We start from the raw sequence: 20,241 nt of genomic DNA, 5'->3' as shown, positions 1-20,241 counted from the left end.
ATTAGGGGGTGAGGAAAATACAAGGATAATAAAAAGTTTATCTTTATTCCAGGAAATGCATGAGAAAATCTTAAAATGCTATGATTAGATACTTACTACATTATTAGACTCTGCTCTGTGAAGACATTTTTTTTCCTCATCCAATGAACACTCGATTATTTGGTTAGAATTCCTCAATCTTTTTCATCCCAACGCAACTATAAGAATTTCCATCAACAAGTACCTTTCACCAATAGGAAGATCTCCTCTAAAACAAACCTGGAGAGGTTTCCATGAGCCCTTTGAGGCTGAGAACAGCAGACATTTGAAAAGTAAGTGACTGATGTTAGCAGCTACACAGATGTCAAAGAAGGAAAGTGAAGTAAAAAGAAACCAAGTTAAAAGAAAAAAAAAATGAACACACAGAAAAAGTATTAAGGAGAACAAAAGAGATATGAGAAAAGAAAAATATCCCAACAGAAAAGAGAAGCAAAGGCAAAGCACAGAAACAAAGGGTCAGAGAAAACACAAAGAATCTAAACCACCTGGGGAGGGTGGGTCTTGTTATCTCCACCCGACCCACAAGACGTGGCCTCTCCCTTCATCCAGTCCAGGGCCAAGCGAGAAGCCAGACAATGCCCTCTTTTGATGACCTACATAAAACTGGTGATGATTATGCTTTCTCTCGATCCCTCTCACTGATTTGGAAGTCAAGGTCGAGAACATGAATAAGCCACAGGGACAAGGTCCTGATTAAGTACTTTTCCAGAAGGAGGGTGCTTCAAGGTCCCCAAGCATCAAGATCCAGTTCAATACATTCCAAGTTCCATGGCAATGAGAAAATAGAATTAAAATTCTCATCACGAGCAAGGGACAGACAGTAGATGTCAAAGGCAGTTCAAGCCAGGGGCGACCCACTCTCAGATCTTTACTTTTCCGTGTATAAGACATCCCTCCGGGGTCTCTAAGACTCCTATGGGAGGCAAAAATGCAGCTTTAATTATTGTAATGGGAAATAATAATGGAGGCAAAAATGCAGCTTTATTATTGGAATGGGAAATAATAATGCCGCACCAACCACAGCAGCAGCACACAAGTGTGTCTGTACACGTGTTTAAGAAAGAGAGAGAGGGGAAAAGATGTAGGCACAGAGAAAGGGAGGGAGGAAGCCAGCACAGATAGGAGATGCGAAGGGCTGCCCTGGTGGCTCAGACGGTAAGGAATCTGCCCGCAATGCAGCAGACCTGGGTTCAGTCTCTGGGTTGGGAAGATCCCCTGGAGGAGGGAAATGGCAACCTACTCCAGTATTCTTGCCTGGAGAATTCCATGGACAGAGGAGCCTGGTGGGCTACAGCCTATGGGGTCATAAAGAGTTGGACACGACTGACTAACACAAACACATGAAACATGGAGGCGACAGAGAGAGATGGCTTGAAAACGGTGATGGTGGCTGCAGACCCTTCGTCCTTATGCAGTCTGATCGGGTCACCAATGTCACACCACCATGGTGTCCCCTCCATCCACCCGACAGGACCTAACACCAGGGAAGGGGGATGTGGGGCGATTTTCCCTGTCCCCCTTCCATCAGCCTCGGTTTCCCATCGCTTCACCCCCTAACCCAGGTACCAGGACGGCTGCAGGTCATACCTTTCATGTACAGGAAGCTATGGAAGTAAGGCAGCGTGACACAGCTGTACACAGAGTCCCGCCGGTACGAAAGCTCATCATCTGTATCAAACCGAGAATCGAAGTCCTCTTCACTATCTTCAAACTGAACCAGGAGAGAGAGAGAGAGCCAACAGTGAGCCAAAGGACAGAAAACAATCACCGGAAATGCCCAGCACAGATCAACACTGAAAAAATAAAAGTAATTGACAAAGAAGCCACAGGCCGATTTGTCACAATACAATGGAGTGTGGTCATCAAAAGAATTCAGAATTACGAAATACTGACTGCTGGTGAAGAGTGGTCGGTGGGCTTGAGATGGAGCACACGAGACATAGTTTAATCCCAAGACTCTAAGTACAACACTACTACAAACCACTCAAGAGTTAATCTCCTCTAGGTTACTGTGCTAAATGTATCTTCAAATCTTAGAAAAGTCCAGACAGTATTTAACACATGGTCAATGAAAAGAAAGAAAAAAAAAAGTAAACTACAAATAAATCCAGAAGCTAGAAAGGGGCTGCTGAAGCCTGCAAAGTTTCCTCTCTTAAAATGAGAACAATATACAATATCCTGCAGTGAGTCTGAAGCTACTGTCTGGAGCTTTCTCTGAAAGGTCCCTGGTGAGCCTCATTAGAGATTACAGTGGGCCTTATTTCCCAACCTCCTGCAAAGCCAGGACAGACACCGGCCAAATTCTCCACTGAGCATGCCAGTTTTCTTAGACTTTGGGCAAAATGCAGTTCTCTGGGTTTTGTGTTGAAGCTCCAATAGGCCCATTTTCTCACCCAATTGCTTCTGGCAAGAGAGATGGGTCTCAGACCAGCTCTAAGAGCCTGCCTTTGGCCCATCCTGTGGGGGGGATGTCTTCATCCCTGGGAGGGTGCAACAAGGGCGTGGATGACAGACAACTTCCAGCCCAGTGAGGGCCGGCAGGGGGCGGGGGGTGAGGAAGTGGGTGGCACCAGGCCAGTGGGTACTCACCGAGGACTGGGCGCCCTCCGAGCTGAACCGGTAGGCCCCGGAGCTGTTGTAGGTGCCCCCGGAGCATCGGTAGTCTGGGGACCACTGGCTGCTGCAGGAGTTGGAGAAGGTCACGCTGCTGCCGGAGGTGATGGCGCCGTCCTCGTAGTCGTCCTGATCGTAATCGTAGTCGCCCTCTGGGGCGGGCAGGGCCCCCGGGGTCTGGGGCAGGCAGTAGGTAGACTCCCCGGCAGAGGAGTCGTGCTCCGAGGGGGCCAGCAGCACGGTGCTGTCGGCGCTGGGGCTGGTGGGCACCACGGTGTCGTTCATGTAGGGGTCCTCCTCCGAGGACTCGTCGCTGGTCCGGATGCCGCTGGTGCGCTGGTCCGAGTGGCCGTGCTCGCTGGGGTTGGGCGAGTCCTTGAACGCATCGTCGTCAGCCTCAAAGCCCTCGTCCACCTCCTCCTCCTCCGGGTAGGGCTGGCTGAAGTTGAAGCTAGGCTTCTCTGCCCCAGCAGCCTGCTCGCCCGCGCACCCGCTCCCCACCGACAGCGAGCGCTCAATGTTGCGGACGCACTCGTCGATCTCGTCGAAGTTGAGCGACTCCAGGAACTCCTGGGCGGCGCGGCAGGCCTCGTCCTCCAGCCGCCGCAGCTCTTCGTCCCGCAGCTGCTGCAGCTTCTGCAGGGACGCCTCGGTCAGGGAGAGCTCCTGCCGCTCCTTCATGCGCTGCAGGTCCTCGATCTCCTTCTCCAGCCGCAGGATCTCCTCCACCTGCTTGTTCTCCTTCTGCTTCTCCAGCTCCCGGCTCAGCTCTGCTGCCCTCTGACTCTCCTGCTGCAAGGCTTCCAGTTCCCGCTGCTTCCGGGCTGCTTCCTCCTGGATCCCGGAGGAAGGAAGAGGTCAGGAAGTGACACTGCAGAGAAGGGGGGCAGCGGCCCTCCTGCATGATGCGATGGGGCCCGCTGTGGGCTGACCTGCACCCCTCCCTCTGCCAAACTGTCATGTGAAGCCCTAAGTTCAGTTCAGTTCAGTGGCTCAGTCATGTCTGACTGTGACCCCATGGACTGCAGCACACCAGGCTTCCCTGTCTATCACCAGCTCTTGGAGTTTACCCAAACTCATGTTCATTGAATCAGTGATGCCATCCAACCATCTCATCCTCTGTAGTCTAACCCCCAGGACCGTTGGAATACGCCTGGATATGGGGACAGGACCTTAAGGAAGTGATAAAGTTACAGTGAGGCCCCAAGGTAGGGCTCTAAGCCAATCTAACTGATGTCCTGATAAGAGGGGACACACACACAGACACCAGGGAAGTATGCACTTAGGTGTAAGAACATGTAAATGACACGCCACGAACCTACAGGGAGAAGCTTCAGAAGAAACCAGCCCTTGCAGAAACTTATCTTGGATTTGTAGCCTGCAGAACTGTGACACAATCGATTTCTTTTGTTTAATTCCCTCCGGGCTGTGGCACTATATATTATAGCAGTCTGAGCAAATTAGTACAGTGGTGCTACCGGTTTAGAGCTAGCATGCTTTTGTGACTGGCACAAAAAATCTGAAGACATTCACACATTTTTACCCAACTGTAATGGGTTAAAAATGGCAACAGAAACATCTCCTCTAAAATCCTTCTTCCTGTGTCTTTAGTTTTGAATCCTTCTCCCTATATCATTATTTTAGTTTCTCGTCCCTGAGGCAAAGTGTCAGTGAAACTGTTAGTCACTCAGTTGAGTTTGACTCTTTGTGACTCCATGGACTGTAGCCTGCCAGGCTCCTCTGTCCATGGGATTCTCCAGGCAAGAATACTGGAGTGGGGTGCCATTTCCTCCTCCAAAAGTGCCAGTAGTGGGAAGGTAACAGACAAGATGCCACGTGGTCACGGCGTTTTTCACCTGTTGGGCGCGAAGCTCCGCTTCTCTTCGTTCCCTCTCTCTTTCTCTAAAAATAGTCAAGAAAAAAAGACAGTGAAAATAAATGAAAGCAATAAAAAAAAAAAATCTGAGAACCACTTTTCAGAAAGCCAAGGTTTTTTCCCCCCAAGATTATTATTTAAAAAACAAGTCACAAAACTAAGCTTCTGGCGCATTCAGCTGATGCACAAGCTACAAATGCTTGTTCAGCAGTTGAGGGGCACGCTTTAGTAGCATGCTCGAAAAGTCAATAAAATCCACATAAAACAAATATTCAAATGGTTTCCAGAGGAACATAGATTACTGTGATCCCATCTCCCAGTTTTCCACATCATTGCATATGTGCCAACTCTATTCACATAGACATCTCAAAACGAGCACTAACTGGGCTTCCGTGGTGCTCTAGTGGTAAAGAATCTACCTGCCAAAGCAGGAGACTTGGGTTCGATCCCTAGTCCAGGAAGATTTCACATGGTGCAGAGCAACTAAGCCTGTGTGCCATAACTACTAAGGCCTGCGAGCCTAGAGCTGTGCCCCACCATAAGAGAAATCAGAAGCCCACACACTGCAGAATAGCCCTGCTCCCTGCAACTAGAGAAAGCCTGAAGGCGGCAATGAAGACCCAGCTCAGCAATAAATAAACCTTAAAAAAAAAAAACAAAAACCTAGCAATAATTAAGTCAACGATCCCTCCCAAACCCTTAAATCAAGCTAAACTCACCGTTAACAGCTACAAGAATGGCATCTACCATTACTAGGAGCTAACAGTGAACTTGTCAACAAAAGCTTTGCTAAAGATGACTTAAAAGGCGTGAAGGATGAATGGGGTGTCTTCCTTGGGCAGTACAGACAGCTATTCTTTGCATGAATAAAAATATGCATGAAACTGGGTCTTCAGTGATGCCAAGGAATTTTATCCGACCCACCAAAAGGTACTGTTTCCAGCAGCATGCTCTGGGAATTACAGCCTCAAGGCTGGATCCAGAGCATAAAAACTCCAAAGGTGTCCTGTCTGTTTCATGCAAATAAGGAAAGTCCATACCTTTCTTCCTCCTCCCGTTTCCTCTTTTCTTCCTCTTCCCGTTTCCTCTTTTCCTCCTCTGCCCGTTTCTCCGCCAGCAGCTGTCTGTAAACTCTTCTGGCAATCTGACCTCGGAGTTGCTTCTGGAAAACCACAGCTGCTTTTTTCAGGTGCAAAAATCTCCTCCTCAGGAGGAAGGCCCTGTAGTTCTTCTGAATGATCACTACACAATCAAGGATCTTCTTGTATTGCTTTCTGAAAAACGGGAACGAAAACAGCACAACAGTATCGCTGAGGACGGAATGAGGCCACGAGCTCTTCACAGGAGTTTACATTAATGTTACACGACAAGAGAGCAGGACCTTATTTGGGGCTGATCCACTCATTACTGGGACTCATTACCGGGAGCCAATGAGCAGGCCCTTGTGGGCAAAACAGAAGGAAAACAAAAGAATAATAACAGAACTCAAGCAAGAAGCCTGCCATCATATTGGCTACATAAACACATCGCTCCTAAGAACTGACTGCAAAGTCCAGGCAGGAAGTGAGGCTGTAAACAGAACCAAGGGATGTGATACTTTCTGCTGTTCTTGGGAGCAAAAGGAAAAAGGATTCACCACAGCAGGATGGTTTTTATGTTCGAGAAAATGTAATGTATGATGATGAGATGATGACCAGCGGACCAGCCCGGGAGAGTGGGCCGCTGTGGACCCCAGGGGTCAACACCAAAGTAAACAGGCAAGCTGCCTGTGGCTTCAGTATATGGCTCCAAGGAACTAGGGAAACTATTTAAATACCCCGCCCAGTGCCCCCTAGAGACGCTACCGCTCTGAGACATCACAAGCCCCTGTTCCCACTTCCTGCCCAGGTCAAGCTAACTGGCCATCACCAATTAGGAGTGCTGCCCTGGCCCTCTACTTAGCCTGGTCCTGATAAGAAACCGCCTGGGTCTATTTTAAATGAAAGCATATAACAGCCAGCACCACTGGGTGAAACATGCTAGACACCCCCCCTCCCCTCCGCACACTTCTTACCTCGCCAAGTAGCCCAAGACGTGGGCCCGGATCACCATGGCCGCCCGCGTCACCTCCTCTTCCCGCCGCTTCTCCAGTTTCTGCTCCAAGGACTCACGAAGGAAGACCTGCCCAGGAGGGAGTGACATGTCACAACCGCAGAAATGCGGCAGGTATAGGGAAGGCCTCTCTGAGTCAGAGATCGTTTTGGGGTGGGGGGGACGGTAAGGCTGTTTTCTCTCTCCGATTTTTCCTCCAAACACAAAAAACAATGCTGCCCAGCAAAGGGAATCTCAAATTCCCAGTGGGGAAAGGATTTTTTTAATATTCCATCTGTCAAAGACTAAGACTTTTGTAAAATGTGGTCAAAAATATATTACCAGAAAGAAAAAAAACTAAAGGATATTTAACATAGAAGTCCTACTTTTTTGGTTATTATTAGTTCAACAGGCATAAAATGACTGCGAAATTGCCACTGAAGTTTATAAACACTTATCTCATCGTGGGCCAGAGCAAACAGTTCAGGGACCAGCACTAGTCTACACTAAGTAACAAGAGGCATGAAAAGACTCCCTGATGAAAGAAAGAAACGGAGGGGAAAATAACCAAGACTTTTGTAAAACATTTGTTATTTGTTATTTGTTATTTGTCATCATGTGGAAAGTCTCTCTTTACGCTGTCAAGTAATTACAATCAAGCTTCTTGGCCTCAAAAATAAAGCACATAAAAAATTGACATTTAAGAGTAATTCTGTAAACTGTTTGAAATGAGCACTGAATCATTGACGTTACAGCCCAAGACAATCAGAATCAGGACTAAACAGATGGGAGCTATCTGTTGGCCCGTTTCTGGCTATGGGGACTTCAATACTAAGCTTGTCATTTACATAAAATAAGTGTGCTGGTAACTGGCATTTGTATCAGAATCCGTAATATTTGAAAAAGTGTGAAAATAAAAGACCCTCCCCTCAATCATGGCAGGGCGTCCCTGTTGGCTCAGACAGTGAAGAATCCACTGGCAATGCAGAAGACCCAGGTTCCATCCCTAAGCTGGTAAGATCTCCTGGAGAAGAGAATGGCTACCCACTCCAGTATTCTTGCCTGGAGAATTCCATGGACAAAAGAGCCTGGCAGGCTAAAGTCCATGGGGTCACATACAGTTGGATATGACTGGGCAACTAACACTTTCACTTTTCAGTCACGGGAGCTTTTAATTTTGTAGTTTCCAATGTGATGCACATCTAAGAAGTTTTGAATTATTACCTAAAAAAACTAATCCCAAATACTGGTCAGGGGTTAAATGACACACTCCCTCATTCATGATTTCTTGACTTATGCTCCTGTGACTCATTCTGGCCTATGACGATGCATCATGTCCCCTGATGGCACATTCTTCCAGACTTTCTGCTCTGTTTCTTCCAAGACATTTGAGCAAAAAAGCAAATAAAGAATTCTACCACCATGTGACTCACAGAAACCTTACCTACTCCTGCTGTGGATTTCTGAGCATTTGTAAAACTCTCCCACAATACCTCTCCCAAAAAACCTTTTCATACAATGCTCTTCCTACAATTGCAAGTAATATGCTCCACTGATGCATAAAGAGACTGCAAGGTTAGTAAAAAAAAAAACAAAAACAAAAAAACACACACACACAGTAAAAAGCAGAAGCTACAAGCATAAACTGTGTTTGTTTGATAATGATAAAAAGTTTCCAGAAATATGAATCTCTACCAAAACCATGGGTCAGCAGCAGTTTTCACCAAGACTGGACCTCAAAGAAATATTTAAACTTCTCTTTGAGATGACTCTTCTACATTAAGGAGCTTACTCAAATGCTTCTGCTTACTGTTTAAAAGAAAAAGTAATAAAGTCTTTTTTTCTTTTTTAACATTCGCCATTTACTTTTTTTTCTTTTGGCGGAGCTGTGTGGCATGGGATTCCAGATTTTAGTTCCCTGACCAGGCATCAAACCTGAGCCCCTTACAGTGGACGTGAAGCTGTAACTGCTGGACCCCCATGGAATTACTAAAGTTAAATCTTGATGAAGAGTGATGATGGTGGTGGTGACATAATAAAACAAAAGTGGTAATTCCAAAGAGCCATATATTTATCATACGAACAAACAGGAAGCTTTATGAAGGAAAAAGATGCTTGCTTCTTAAAAGGAAAACTATGACAAACCTAGACAGCGTATAAAAAGCAAAGACATCATCTTGCTGACAAAGGTCCATATAGTGAAAGCTCTGGTGCTTCCAGTAGTCAAGTAGGGATGTGAGAAAGAAAGAAAGTGAAAGTTGCTCAGTCGTGTCTGACTGTTTGCAACCCCATGGACTAACTACACAGTCCATGGAATTCTCCAGGCCAGAATACTGGAGTGGGTAGCCTATCCCATTTCCAGTGGATCTTCCTGATCCAGGAATCGAACTAGGGTCTCCTGCATTGCAGGTGGGTTCTTTACCAACGGAGCTATCAGGGAACCCCAGGAATGTGATGGTTGGACCATAAAGAAGGCCGATCACCATTGATGCTTTCAAACTGTGGTGCCAGAGAAGACTCCCAAGAGTCCCTTGGACTGCAAGGAGAGCAAAGCAGTCAATCCTAAAGGAAATCAATCCTGAATACTCATTGGAAGGACTGATTCTAAAGCTGAAGTTCCAATACTTCGGCCATCTAATGTGAAGAGCCAACTCATTGTAAAAGACCCTGATGCCGGGAAAGACTGAAGCCAGGAGGAGAAGAAGGCAGCAGAGGATGAGGCAGTAGCATCACTGACCATGGACGTGAACTTGGGCAAACTCTGGGAGACAGTGAGGAACAGGGAGGTCTGGCCTGCGGCAGTCCATGGGGTTAAGAGAATCGAACATGACTTAGTGACTGAACAACGACAATATGAAGGGGAAAGCGTTTTACACTGTATCAGAGGTCTAAAGACTCTCTTGATTGGATCAGAATCAGAGAAATACCTGTTTTAGTTTCATGCCCATCAAAGAGAGCTCTCTGCTCTGCCCATTAGATTTACATCCACATCTTTATCTAGATTCTCTTTCCATAATGGAAAATGGAGCAAAATGCTTTAGAGACCTGACTTGGCTTCATTAAGAACATCTACCCTGAATTTACGCAGTGACATGTGGGAATTGATGCCAGTTCTTCCAGCGCAGGGTGTCTTTTGCCACGTCACCATGTTCCCAGGACACAGCCAAGATAAAGTTAGCAGGATCCAGCTGCTGTGAGTGGAGGTCCTTGTCGGGAATCATCAAACAGCTTAGGAAAGGTCAACACCCACTCAGGGGGCTGCTCAGCCAACCTTGACTCACTACCCAATATGAATATTTTCCTGTGGCTCTTTAAAAAAAAAAAATTCTTTCTTTAGATAGCTTAAGAGCCTATGGATTATTCTAATAAACATGTCTTTTTAGCACACCTCTTGCAGACTTTATTGCCACAGAAGAAGTAAGGTCTGGCAGCGTAGTCCAGGTGACCGGAAAAGTGCAACGTCCTGGAGTCACAGGGCAGAGGGAAAAGTCTAAGCCAGGAAAAAAAAGAGGGGAGCAGCTGTCCATCTCTGCCTCCCTAAACTCAGCTTCTCAGTGGGGACACACATCACATGCCCTGCTTGGGCTGCTCCAGGGGCTCAGCTAGCCTCCTGTCTTCTTTAGGGGTGCTTCCCCAGCAGATACGAATCCTTGCCTTCCGACAACTAGATGTTTTTAAGCCTGTGTATTCAGACCTGGTGCCATGTTGAATTTTCTGACTACAGCGCTGCCCACAGTTTCCTCTACCATGTAAGTGTCGACAGAAACTTCTTATCCGATGTTCCTTAGTGGTTTAAAGGTTTAAATGAAAAGACCTCTGGCAGTAGCACAGACAGAAACACTGCTAGCATATAATTAAGTCAAAAGTTGGTCAAGGTCAAAGCTCTTTAGCAGATACAATTCAAATGCTCTCCATGTTTACATTTACTTCCTAATATTTACATAAAATGATAAGCCTCCATTCTACTGCCAATGTGTCACCAGTTAAAATTTAACTCCTCTTTAAAGACTTCCTTTTCTTGAATACTTTTCTGATTGTTTCAATTCACAGTGAGCTCTCTCCTGGAGCTGTGTCCTCATTCCTTAAAGAGATCACACTATAATTTATTAGTTGTATTGGAAAAAACCCTGATGCTGGGAAAGATTGAGGGCAGGGGACAACATGGTTGGATGGCATCATCAACTCAGTGGACATGAGTTTGAGCAAACTCTGGGAGACCGTGAAGCCTGGAGTGCTACAGTCCGTGGGGTTGCAAAGAGTCAGACATGATAATGAATGACATCTCCCAGCAAATGAGTAAACCAGGGGCAATGCTTTAATGTCTCTATATCCCTGTGCAACACCCAAGTCTAAGCTGTGCTGGGGCCTGACTTCCATTTGTAAATGAAGTTGGATTGGGTTTTTGGTGCTCAGTGCTCAAAAAAGTGACTGCTGCTGGCTCGGTAAGTCAATGATCTTTGATATTATCCCACCATACAAGGAAGTGAGATAGGAGGAGGGTATAATATAGAGAATGTAAGATTCCAGGGAATCTTCCTGAACCAGGGATTGAACCCGGGTCTCCTGCACTGCAGGCAGATTCTTTCCAACTGATCTATGAGGGAAGCCATGACAGAGGAGGGGGCTTAATCCAATTTAGGGGTGAGTCTCGGTGCAGGGTGAGAAGAACACGTCAAAAAGGATTCCCAGAGAAAGGCAAATACCACGTGATGCCACTTACATGTGGAATCTACACTGTGTCCCAAACCAAAGCATCTACAAAACAGAAACAGACTCACAGACATAGAGAATATACTGGGGGCTGCCAAGGGGGCGCAGGGTGGGAGAGGGGTGGATTGGGAGCATGGGATTGACAGATGCAAACTATTATAGGACGGATCAACAACCAGGTCCTACCGTATAGCGCAGGGAACTATATGCAGTATCCTGTGATAAACCATGATGGAAAAGAATATGGAGAAGCAGGTATATACGTATATAACTGAGTCACTTTGCTGTACAGCAGAATTAACACAACACTGTAAATCAACTATACTTCAATTCAAAAAAAAAAAAAGGATTCCCATCAGTTTGCATCCAAGCAGACCTGAAGGATAGACTGGCTAAAACAAGGAGAGGGGAGAGTTCCCGGTACAGAGACCTACAAACCTGCGAGGATACACACCCCAAGGGACCCCGAACGCCCCAGTGGGTTATGCCCTTGCTTATTCCGACTACGGTGGGTGGAATCTGTGACTTTCTTTTAGGACGTGGCACAGGGGAAGGGGTATCACTCTTGGGAGTGTGTTACATTATATGTAAGACTCCACCAAGCTTCTCCTGCTGGCCCCGAAGAAGCAGGTGGGCCCAGGGTGAGAACACCAGTGGGTGTTTTCCTGAGTGACTAAATGTATAACAATCTCGTGTCATTCCCTAACAGTGTGTGTGCGTGTGTTTTGATTTAAGCACTTGACACTGACTGAGCTCCTACTGTGTGCACCGTGTAGTACAGTGTTCGTGTACTACACGGGGTAAGAAACGGGGTGGGAAGCTGAGAGTAATTTCAGGGTAGCAGCCTGCAGGAAAACAGAGACCTGGGAAAGACTGAGGGCAGAAGGAGAAGGGGACGACAGACGAGGAGATGGTTGGATGGCATCACTGATTCAATGGCCATGAGTTTGAGCAAGTTCTGGGAGATAGTAAAGGACAGGGAAGCCTGGTGGGCTACAGCCCATGGGGTTGCAAAGAATCAAACACGACTGAGTGATTGAACAACAACAATAACAGTCCTACAACCACAAGGAACTCAGTTCTAGAGCCACGTGAGCTGGGAAGAGGATCACAGGCTCTAGAAGGGAATGCAGCCTTAGCTGACAGACTGAGACCCAGAGAGAGGACCAGCTATGCTATGCCTGGACCCCTGACCCACAGATACTAGAAGACCCTGACTTGTGCTGTGAAAGCTGCTAAGTTTATGGCTGACTGTTACACAGCAATAGATAACCAACACAATACCTCTGCATGCTATTTCTACCCTAATAGATGTGTACTAAGTCACCTCCAATTGATGCCTAAATACTTGTCATTAATTTCACATCAGTGTTATAGACTGAATGTCTAGCACCTCTTTGCCCCCAATTCATATGCTGCAGCCCTAAGTGCCAGTGTGATGGTATTTGAAAGTCGGGCCTTTAGGAAGTAATTTCATTTAGGAGGGTGAGGTCCCATGATGGAAAGAAGGAAGACAGACCAGAAGTCACTCTCCACCATTTGAGGACATAATAAGAAGGCAGCTGACTATAAAGAAAGAAGGAGCCCTTTGCTAGAACCTGACCGTGTAGGTACCCTGATCTCAGAATTCCAGCCTCCAGAACTGTGTGAAATAAGTGTGTGTGTTTAAGCCACGCTATGGTATTTTATCAGAGCAGCTCTAAGATGAAGATAGTCAAACTGCAAGATACCTGTCTCTCTTTCCCTCTTCTTCCTCTCTTTTTTTATACTAAGAAACTCCTAGGTTAAAAACATAATTTGAGCGGCAACTTTAAAATACTTCTCTGACTCTGCACTGCTGCTTGCAGGGTCAGAAGGTGAGGTTTGAGGAATACCTCCAACTATGAGGACATCCATATACTCAAAGGCCAAGCCCCAGCTGCCTGTATTTCTGCCTCTCCCGTGTGATAAGACACTGGAGGTGGGGCGGGAGACAAAGCTGGAAGCCCAGATGGGGGTTTTGGCCATTTCTGATCCTGGGAGAAAAGGTTGCACTGCCAACTTTATGGCTAATTTTTGCAATCGAGGCCAGACCACTCACCACTTAGCTAAGGGGTAAAGGCTTCATACCTGCATGTGTAAAGAATGGATTTTACCTCAGCTTTCGGGACTGGACTTTGGGCAACCTACATGATTTCAGACAATTTCTGGTCTCCCACACAACAGCTCCCATGGTACACAGGAACGTGCAGCATTACGACAATGCAAAGTTAGAGGATCTGGTGCCTCACTTCTTAGATGCTGGAGGCTGCCTAACTCTTTGCTGGCACTGAGCTGCTTATCAGCCAACATCTGTTGACCGACTGAATGAAAATATACTCAGGACCTGATGCTTCAGTGGGTCCCCAAGAACACAGTCTCCAAAGAGTCAAGGACTTCAAATACAGGGTTAATGGTGGAAGGACAAAGAGTGTTGGCCAGCGTGATACCATGATACCATCTTTCTAATGCTGACAAACAACTGATAGCAGTCATCACAGGACACAGAACTTAAACATCTCTCCGGGGGCTGATGGGCCAGCCATTCGCCCTCTGAAATCTTACCTTTGTCTTCCCCAGTTGCCACTCACTGTTGGAGGCGTCGTAGAGCTGCAGCAGGGCCGTGCACTTGCCCCTGATGTCCTCAGGCAGCGCCACATTCCTCATTAGCACCTTATACCTGCAACGTGAGAATGTCCAGCATCACCGTGGGTTATAACCTTTTCCCCAATCATTTTGAAAAGAAAGAGGGTCTCTGCAGCTCCATCTTGCCTTTTGTAAAAGTCCTGGAAGGGTCTCCGGACGGCATAGCCAGCTTTCCGGATCCTGACTGTCTCCAGCATCCCGGAGTACCGCAGCTGGTTGACCACAACTGCCTGGTCAAACTGGTCGGGCATCTAAAATGTGCCAAGAGGTGAGAAGATAAGGTTATTAACAAGACCACCCACACCATAGCTGTACACACATACACTTTGGGCCTACACAAATACATAGAAGAGAAAATGAACTCCACCCGTGTACCTATAGACTTGTCATAATAGCCAGCACTATCAACCCTGCCCCATCCTTAGCCCACATACTCTTTGTTCCTGGATTTTTTTTGGGAAACAAGTCCCAGATAGCACACCTTCTCATTTGTAAACATTTCAGTATCTTTTTTTTTTTTTTTAAACTTTTTCTCTTTTTTTTTGACCACACTGTGTGGCATGCAGGATCTTAGTTCCCCAAATGAAGATGAAACCTGTGCCCCTGCAGTGCAATCATGGAGTCCTAACAACTGGACCACCAGGGAAGTCCCCCCATCAGTATCATTTTTAAACAGAACTACAGCACTATTAGGAGTCTTCCCTGTAGCTCAGATGGGAAAGAATCTGCCTTCAGTACAGGAGACCAGGGTTCTATCCCTGGGTCAGGAAGATCCCCTGGACAGAGGAGCCTGGCGGGCCACAGTCCATGGCGTTGCAAACAGTCAGACACGACTAAGCAACTAACCCTTTGATCACTTTTCATCACAATACTATTATATTTAAAAGATATCAATAATTCCTCGATATTAATATTCAGGTTCAAATTTCTCATTATTTTACGAATATCATAACCAGACCACCATTTTTAATTCTATGTTTTCCAAAGAAGCTAAAGTGTCATACATTTATCACTCTGTTTTTAATACTGCATTTTCCAGGCATTTTTTAGCTGAAGAATGCAGTGAAGTGACCCAAGGAGGACTGGGGGAAGAGTTAGGGGCTAGAGGGGAAAAGGAGAAATTGTAAGTGGAGAAAAGAAACAAAAATTCTCAACTTCTAGTCAAACATGCTGTTTATCATGCTCCGTACTATGATCACTAAACATATTAATCCCGGAACATGCAAATGAAAGGCAGAGGAAATCAAACCAAGACTTAACATTCTGAGTCGTATTCTCAGATCTGCTCAGTTGCCAGACAAACTGGCACTGCTGACAGGACAATGGTCTTCCAGGGAAAAGCCCCAGAGTAGGCCATTTCCCATTCACAGCTTTTTGAGCAGTGATTTGTTTTTTAATCCAGACACCCCATTTCCTTTAATTAACTTGTATTTTGTTATCTTACAGAACTGGGTATAAGATGGCTGAAAAATAGTGCCATAGGACCCAAAGATGTTGTTTAAAAGTGCAAAGACATAAAGTGGCTTAAATTTGTGAGCTGTAAAAACACAGCCAGTCATTAGCACAAAATCAGGCTGAAAGGCACATTATCCTGTTGGCTTTCCAAACCAGCAAAACATAAATCTGAAGAATGCTCTGCAAATCTTTGCAGCGTTTGATGGAAAAGTTGCTGTCCCATGCAGCAGAATGACTTCTCTCGTATTTAATTTCTCCTAAAACACAGTAGTCAAACTGTCTCTGCTTGGCAGTATTCTACCCAAATCTAGCCAATAAACTAGGGCAAATACCCAAAGAATTGTGGCTCATTGCTTTCTAGTCTTAATTACTTCAAATATTCTTAGACAAGAAAGAACAGAATAAAAGCATGAAAAAATTAGCCTTGGTTACTCCTCTACTTAATCTTTGGATTTAAAAAATGAAGAGGTGCAACAGTTCTCAAGGTATGTGGTTAAAAGTTCTTAAATTTATTTGGGGATATAATCTGAATCCACAATGACCACCAGAGAGCTAACATAAAACAGACACTGAATAAGACATCAGGCTTAGTTAACTGTTAAATTCATAGTCAGAAAAATCTACAAATTTCATGTTTAATCATTTGATGCTTCGAGACTTGTCCAATTTTTAAAAAATCTCTCTGAACTTTCACCATTCCTCACCCACACTGTTTTTCCCTTGCTCCTTTTCTTCCGATCTCTACTTAACAAAGTCCATACAATTCCTTAGCTTGGTACTAGTTATTAAAACTCTGCAAAATACTACTTAACGGACACCCCTATCCATAAAGTCCAGCCGCACTTACCATCTTCCAGTCCCTCCGAGGAACATTCCACATTCAGTTTCGCTCTCAGGCCAAAATTCATATGGAAAACAACTGCCACACTGACCTTTTCGCCACAGCTAAAGACACTGAACAATAATGAACACCATTCCTGTGCTTTAAAAAGTGCTCGGTCGCCATGACAACCCCTTCCATTCTCGGGCTAATTAGTGTGGTGTGGTTGTAGGGTTTCATAGAGCCCAGGGAGGGGAGGGCGGGAGGCAGCCACCAGGAGTGGCCACTCTTTCCAGGCTCCCATTGTGACTGTGCTTCTGCCCCTTCACAGCAATTTAACCAGGGGAAGGCGGATCTCTGGGCAGACTGTCACCCTGGGCAACCCACCGGGCCATCGCGAGGGGAGTAGACCTATATTTCCATTGGTGGTCTCTTCTGAGTTTTAACTTCCTTTTCTTTCTGGTTCAAAGATGACACAGCTAGGAGGGGTGGGGGACAAGTCACAACTCAAAGGCATATGTCCTTTTGAAACTTCCCTCATGGCCTCCAGTCCACACTGGTAACTAGTTGTCCAGAACTGGAAGGCCCCCCTTCAAAGACTCCCTGCGGTGTCCTAACTGGGAAGTTTCGCTGGCCAACAGCTAAGGAGGATTTGGGAAATAACAGCCATGAACTAGGGTAATTAAAGTCCCAGGAGATCCATTTACCAAATATTAAATGAATAAATACCTACTATGCATCAAGGTTTTGTGATTCATGCTTGGGGAGAAAACATTAAAAAATACCTGCTAGATTCTTTTGTGTCTTAAACCAACAGCCTCACCAGAGTAGAGCATTCATTATAACTGATGAACCCACAGGATACATCCTAATCACCCTGAGCCCACAGCTGACGTCAGGGTTCACTCTTGACTGTTTACATTCTGTGAGTTTTGATGAGTGTGTAATGATACGTGTCCATCATCAGAGCCTCACTCACAGCGGTTTTGCTGCCCAGAAATCCTGTGCTTCATCTAGTCACCTCTACCTCTCCTCAACTCCTGGCAACCACTCATATTTTTACTGTCTCCACATTATTTTTTTTTTGTTTTTAAGAGCAGTTTTAGGTTCACAGCAACACTGAGAGGAAAGTACAGAGAATCTCTTATACCTTCTGCCCTTCACTTGCATAGCCTCACGGGCTGATTCTGTCTCCAATGACCCTGGAATTTAGGAGGGTGACAGGTATGCCAGACATCAGTGCTTATATAGTAGACAGCCTAATATCAAACTTCATCTGCCCACCGACAGATGAATGGATAAAGAAGCTGTGGTACATATACACCATGGAATACTACTCAGCCATATAAAGGAAGGCACTTGACTCAGTTCTAATAAGGTGGATGCCTATTATACAGAGTGAAGTAAGTCAGAAAGAGAAAGACAAATATCGCATATTAGTGCATAGATATGGGATCTAGAAAGATGGTACTGATGAGCCTATTGCAGGGCAGCAATGGAGACGCAGACATAGAGAAGAGATTTTTGGACACAGTGAGGGAAGGAGAGGGTGGGACAAGTTGAAAGAGTGGCATCAGAACATACACATTACCATAAGCAACATTAAACAGCCAGTGGGAATTTGCTGCATGACGCAGGGCGGTCAAATCTGGCGCCCAGTGACAGCCCAGAAGGGTGGGAAGGGGTGGGAAGCAGCAGGGAGGTTCAAGAGGGAGGGGACATATACATATACCTATGGCTGATTCATGTTGATGCATGGCAGAAACAGACACAATATTGTAAAGCAACTGTCCTCCAATTCAAAGTAAATTTAAAAGCACATTGAAAATCAAAATCCTGTTCCTTGGGAATGCAGAAGAAAGAAAAGTATCGAGATGGTACAGGTGGTACATGAATTTGAATTAAGATCCACAAGTCAGAGTCTGGACTCTCGCATCTACAACTCAGTGCTGGGGGGATGGGACATTCTACACAGAGAGCACAGCTCACACCGAAAAGGCAGAGAGGGAACCTGCGCTGACAGTGGACATGGCACTCAAGTCTGAAGCAACTGCTTCCAGGTTCAGGGGCTGCCGGCTGGGGTCAGACCTGGGCTGTAGATGGACCTCCCTCCCCTCCCCCTTCCCTTGGTAGTGGCAAAACTGGAAAGAAGACCAGAGGAATGGCTGGGTATACGATGACATCATGCCCATCATGAAATGTTATGTGCCCATTAAAAAATAAGCACAAATTAAAAATGCCCCAGTAGGGACTTCCTGGAGATCCAGTGGTTAGGACTCTGTGCTTTCACTGATGAGGCCATGGGTTCAATCCCTGATTGGGAACTGTGATCCCACAAGCTGAGTGGAGTGGTAAAAATAAATTTTAAAAAAATTAACAAATTAAATAAGCAATAAATATTAGCTACAAATAGTATATAAAATGATTAAATAACATATAAATGGGCTTCCCTGGTGGCTCAGCTGGTAAAGAATCCACCTGCAGTACAGGAGTTCTGGGTTCAATCCCTGGGTTGGGAAGACCCCTGGAGAAGGGAAAGGCTACCCACTCCAGTATTCTGGCCTGGAGAATTCCATGGACTGTGTGGTCTATGGGGTTGCAAAGAGTAGGACACAACTGAGTGACTTTCACTTCACATAGAAATAAATACTAAATGTATTTTTAAATACCCCAGTTAACTCTCAAGCCTTTTGTAAGGTGAGAAAAACAAGATGCAGAGAAGTATGTGTGAGAATCTCATTACTGTAAAACAAACAGTGGTCCCATCAAACATGACGCCTGTTCTACGTACGCACGTGTGTGTGAATATATATATCTAGATACACGATGTGCAGAAAAGGATAGGAGGAGACATGCCAGGCTGTTGTGGAGTGGGGGGGCACTATTATGGGTGGTGGGAAGAAGAGACAGGTAAGAAAAAAGGGGGGAAATCAGATGGCACTAAGAGAAAGAAATGATCACATACATACCACATAAGAAATTTCTGTTTGGCTGTATATCTTTGAAGACACATAAAAAATTTTTTTACAAAGTAAAAGAAAAAATCAGGTACAGAATGGATTCTAGAGGTCCTTCATGGAATAAGGTGGAAATGGGGACAGAGAAGCAGGGGAGAAGCTGCTGGAAGGGTACTTTAAAGTAAAAGCAACCCAAATGTCCATCAACTGATGAGCAGATGAAAATGTGCTTCATATCCATGACAAGGAATATAATCAGCCATAAACATGAAGCGCTGTTACCTGCTACAACATGGATGAGCCTTGAGAACGCTACACTAAGTGAAGGAAGCCAGCCATATAAAAGACCACATGTTCCATGATTCCATCCACGTGAAATGTCCAGGACAGGAAATCTACAGGGACAGGAAGTACAGTGGTGGCTGCTTGGGGCTGCAGAGACAGAGGGGCAGCAGCTGACAGGTAAGAGGGCTTCTTTTTAAGCTAATGAAAATGCTTTAAGTGTCGGGGGTGAGGGTTGCACAGATCTGTGAACATGTGAAAAACGACAGAATGCTATGCTCTGAATGAGTCAACTGTATGCAACGCAATTTACAGCTTAATAAAGCCTAGAAAAAAGGTACTGTAAAAGTCAGACTGACATCGAGGCATTTAAAATGGACAAAAAGAGATGAATGCAAGAGAAAATTTGCATTCTGGAGACAGGACTAAATACATTTAGCTTCAGGTAATTTAATTCTACAAAACAAAACAAAACAAAAAATAGAACTTTTCCCTTACAATCTGAAAAAATAAGATTTCATAATGCTTCAATAAAACAAGTGATGGATAACAGAGCATGCTAAGCCCTCCACAAAAATCAATTATGGGTAAAGGCAAGCTTTGGTAGCTAAATGTCTACATAAAGGGCAACAGAAGTTCTGGCAGACAAGGACACAGGACAGGGAGGGTGTTTTACAACAAAAAAAGAAAAATGCATCTGTGTGCTGATGAACACGATTACCCTGAATATTACCTAGCCTTCCATAATTCCAAAA

At 45.3% G+C, this 20,241-nt stretch overlaps 1 protein-coding gene across 1 annotated transcript in view; it reads right to left on the bottom strand.

Annotated features, from left to right (window-relative positions):
- MYO10 (myosin X) overlaps positions 1-20,241 on the bottom strand; it is a 262,216-nt gene that overhangs the window by 27,564 nt on the left and 214,411 nt on the right. Inside the window, exons 20-26 of the mRNA XM_069556123.1 lie at positions 14,099-14,223; positions 13,892-14,006; positions 6,582-6,688; positions 5,569-5,802; positions 4,509-4,554; positions 2,629-3,486; positions 1,627-1,750 (exon numbers count right to left, since the gene is read on the bottom strand). Of these exons, the coding sequence (XP_069412224.1) occupies positions 1,627-1,750; positions 2,629-3,486; positions 4,509-4,554; positions 5,569-5,802; positions 6,582-6,688; positions 13,892-14,006; positions 14,099-14,223 (1,609 nt within the window). The remainder of the gene's footprint in view (positions 1-1,626; positions 1,751-2,628; positions 3,487-4,508; positions 4,555-5,568; positions 5,803-6,581; positions 6,689-13,891; positions 14,007-14,098; positions 14,224-20,241) is intronic.

Source organism: Ovis canadensis, chromosome 16, assembly GCF_042477335.2.
Source record: "Ovis canadensis isolate MfBH-ARS-UI-01 breed Bighorn chromosome 16, ARS-UI_OviCan_v2, whole genome shotgun sequence".
Lineage (NCBI taxonomy): Eukaryota > Metazoa > Chordata > Mammalia > Artiodactyla > Bovidae > Ovis > Ovis canadensis.
Note: the sequence above shows the minus strand (reverse complement) of the source record. Positions and strands in the feature narration are given on the sequence as shown.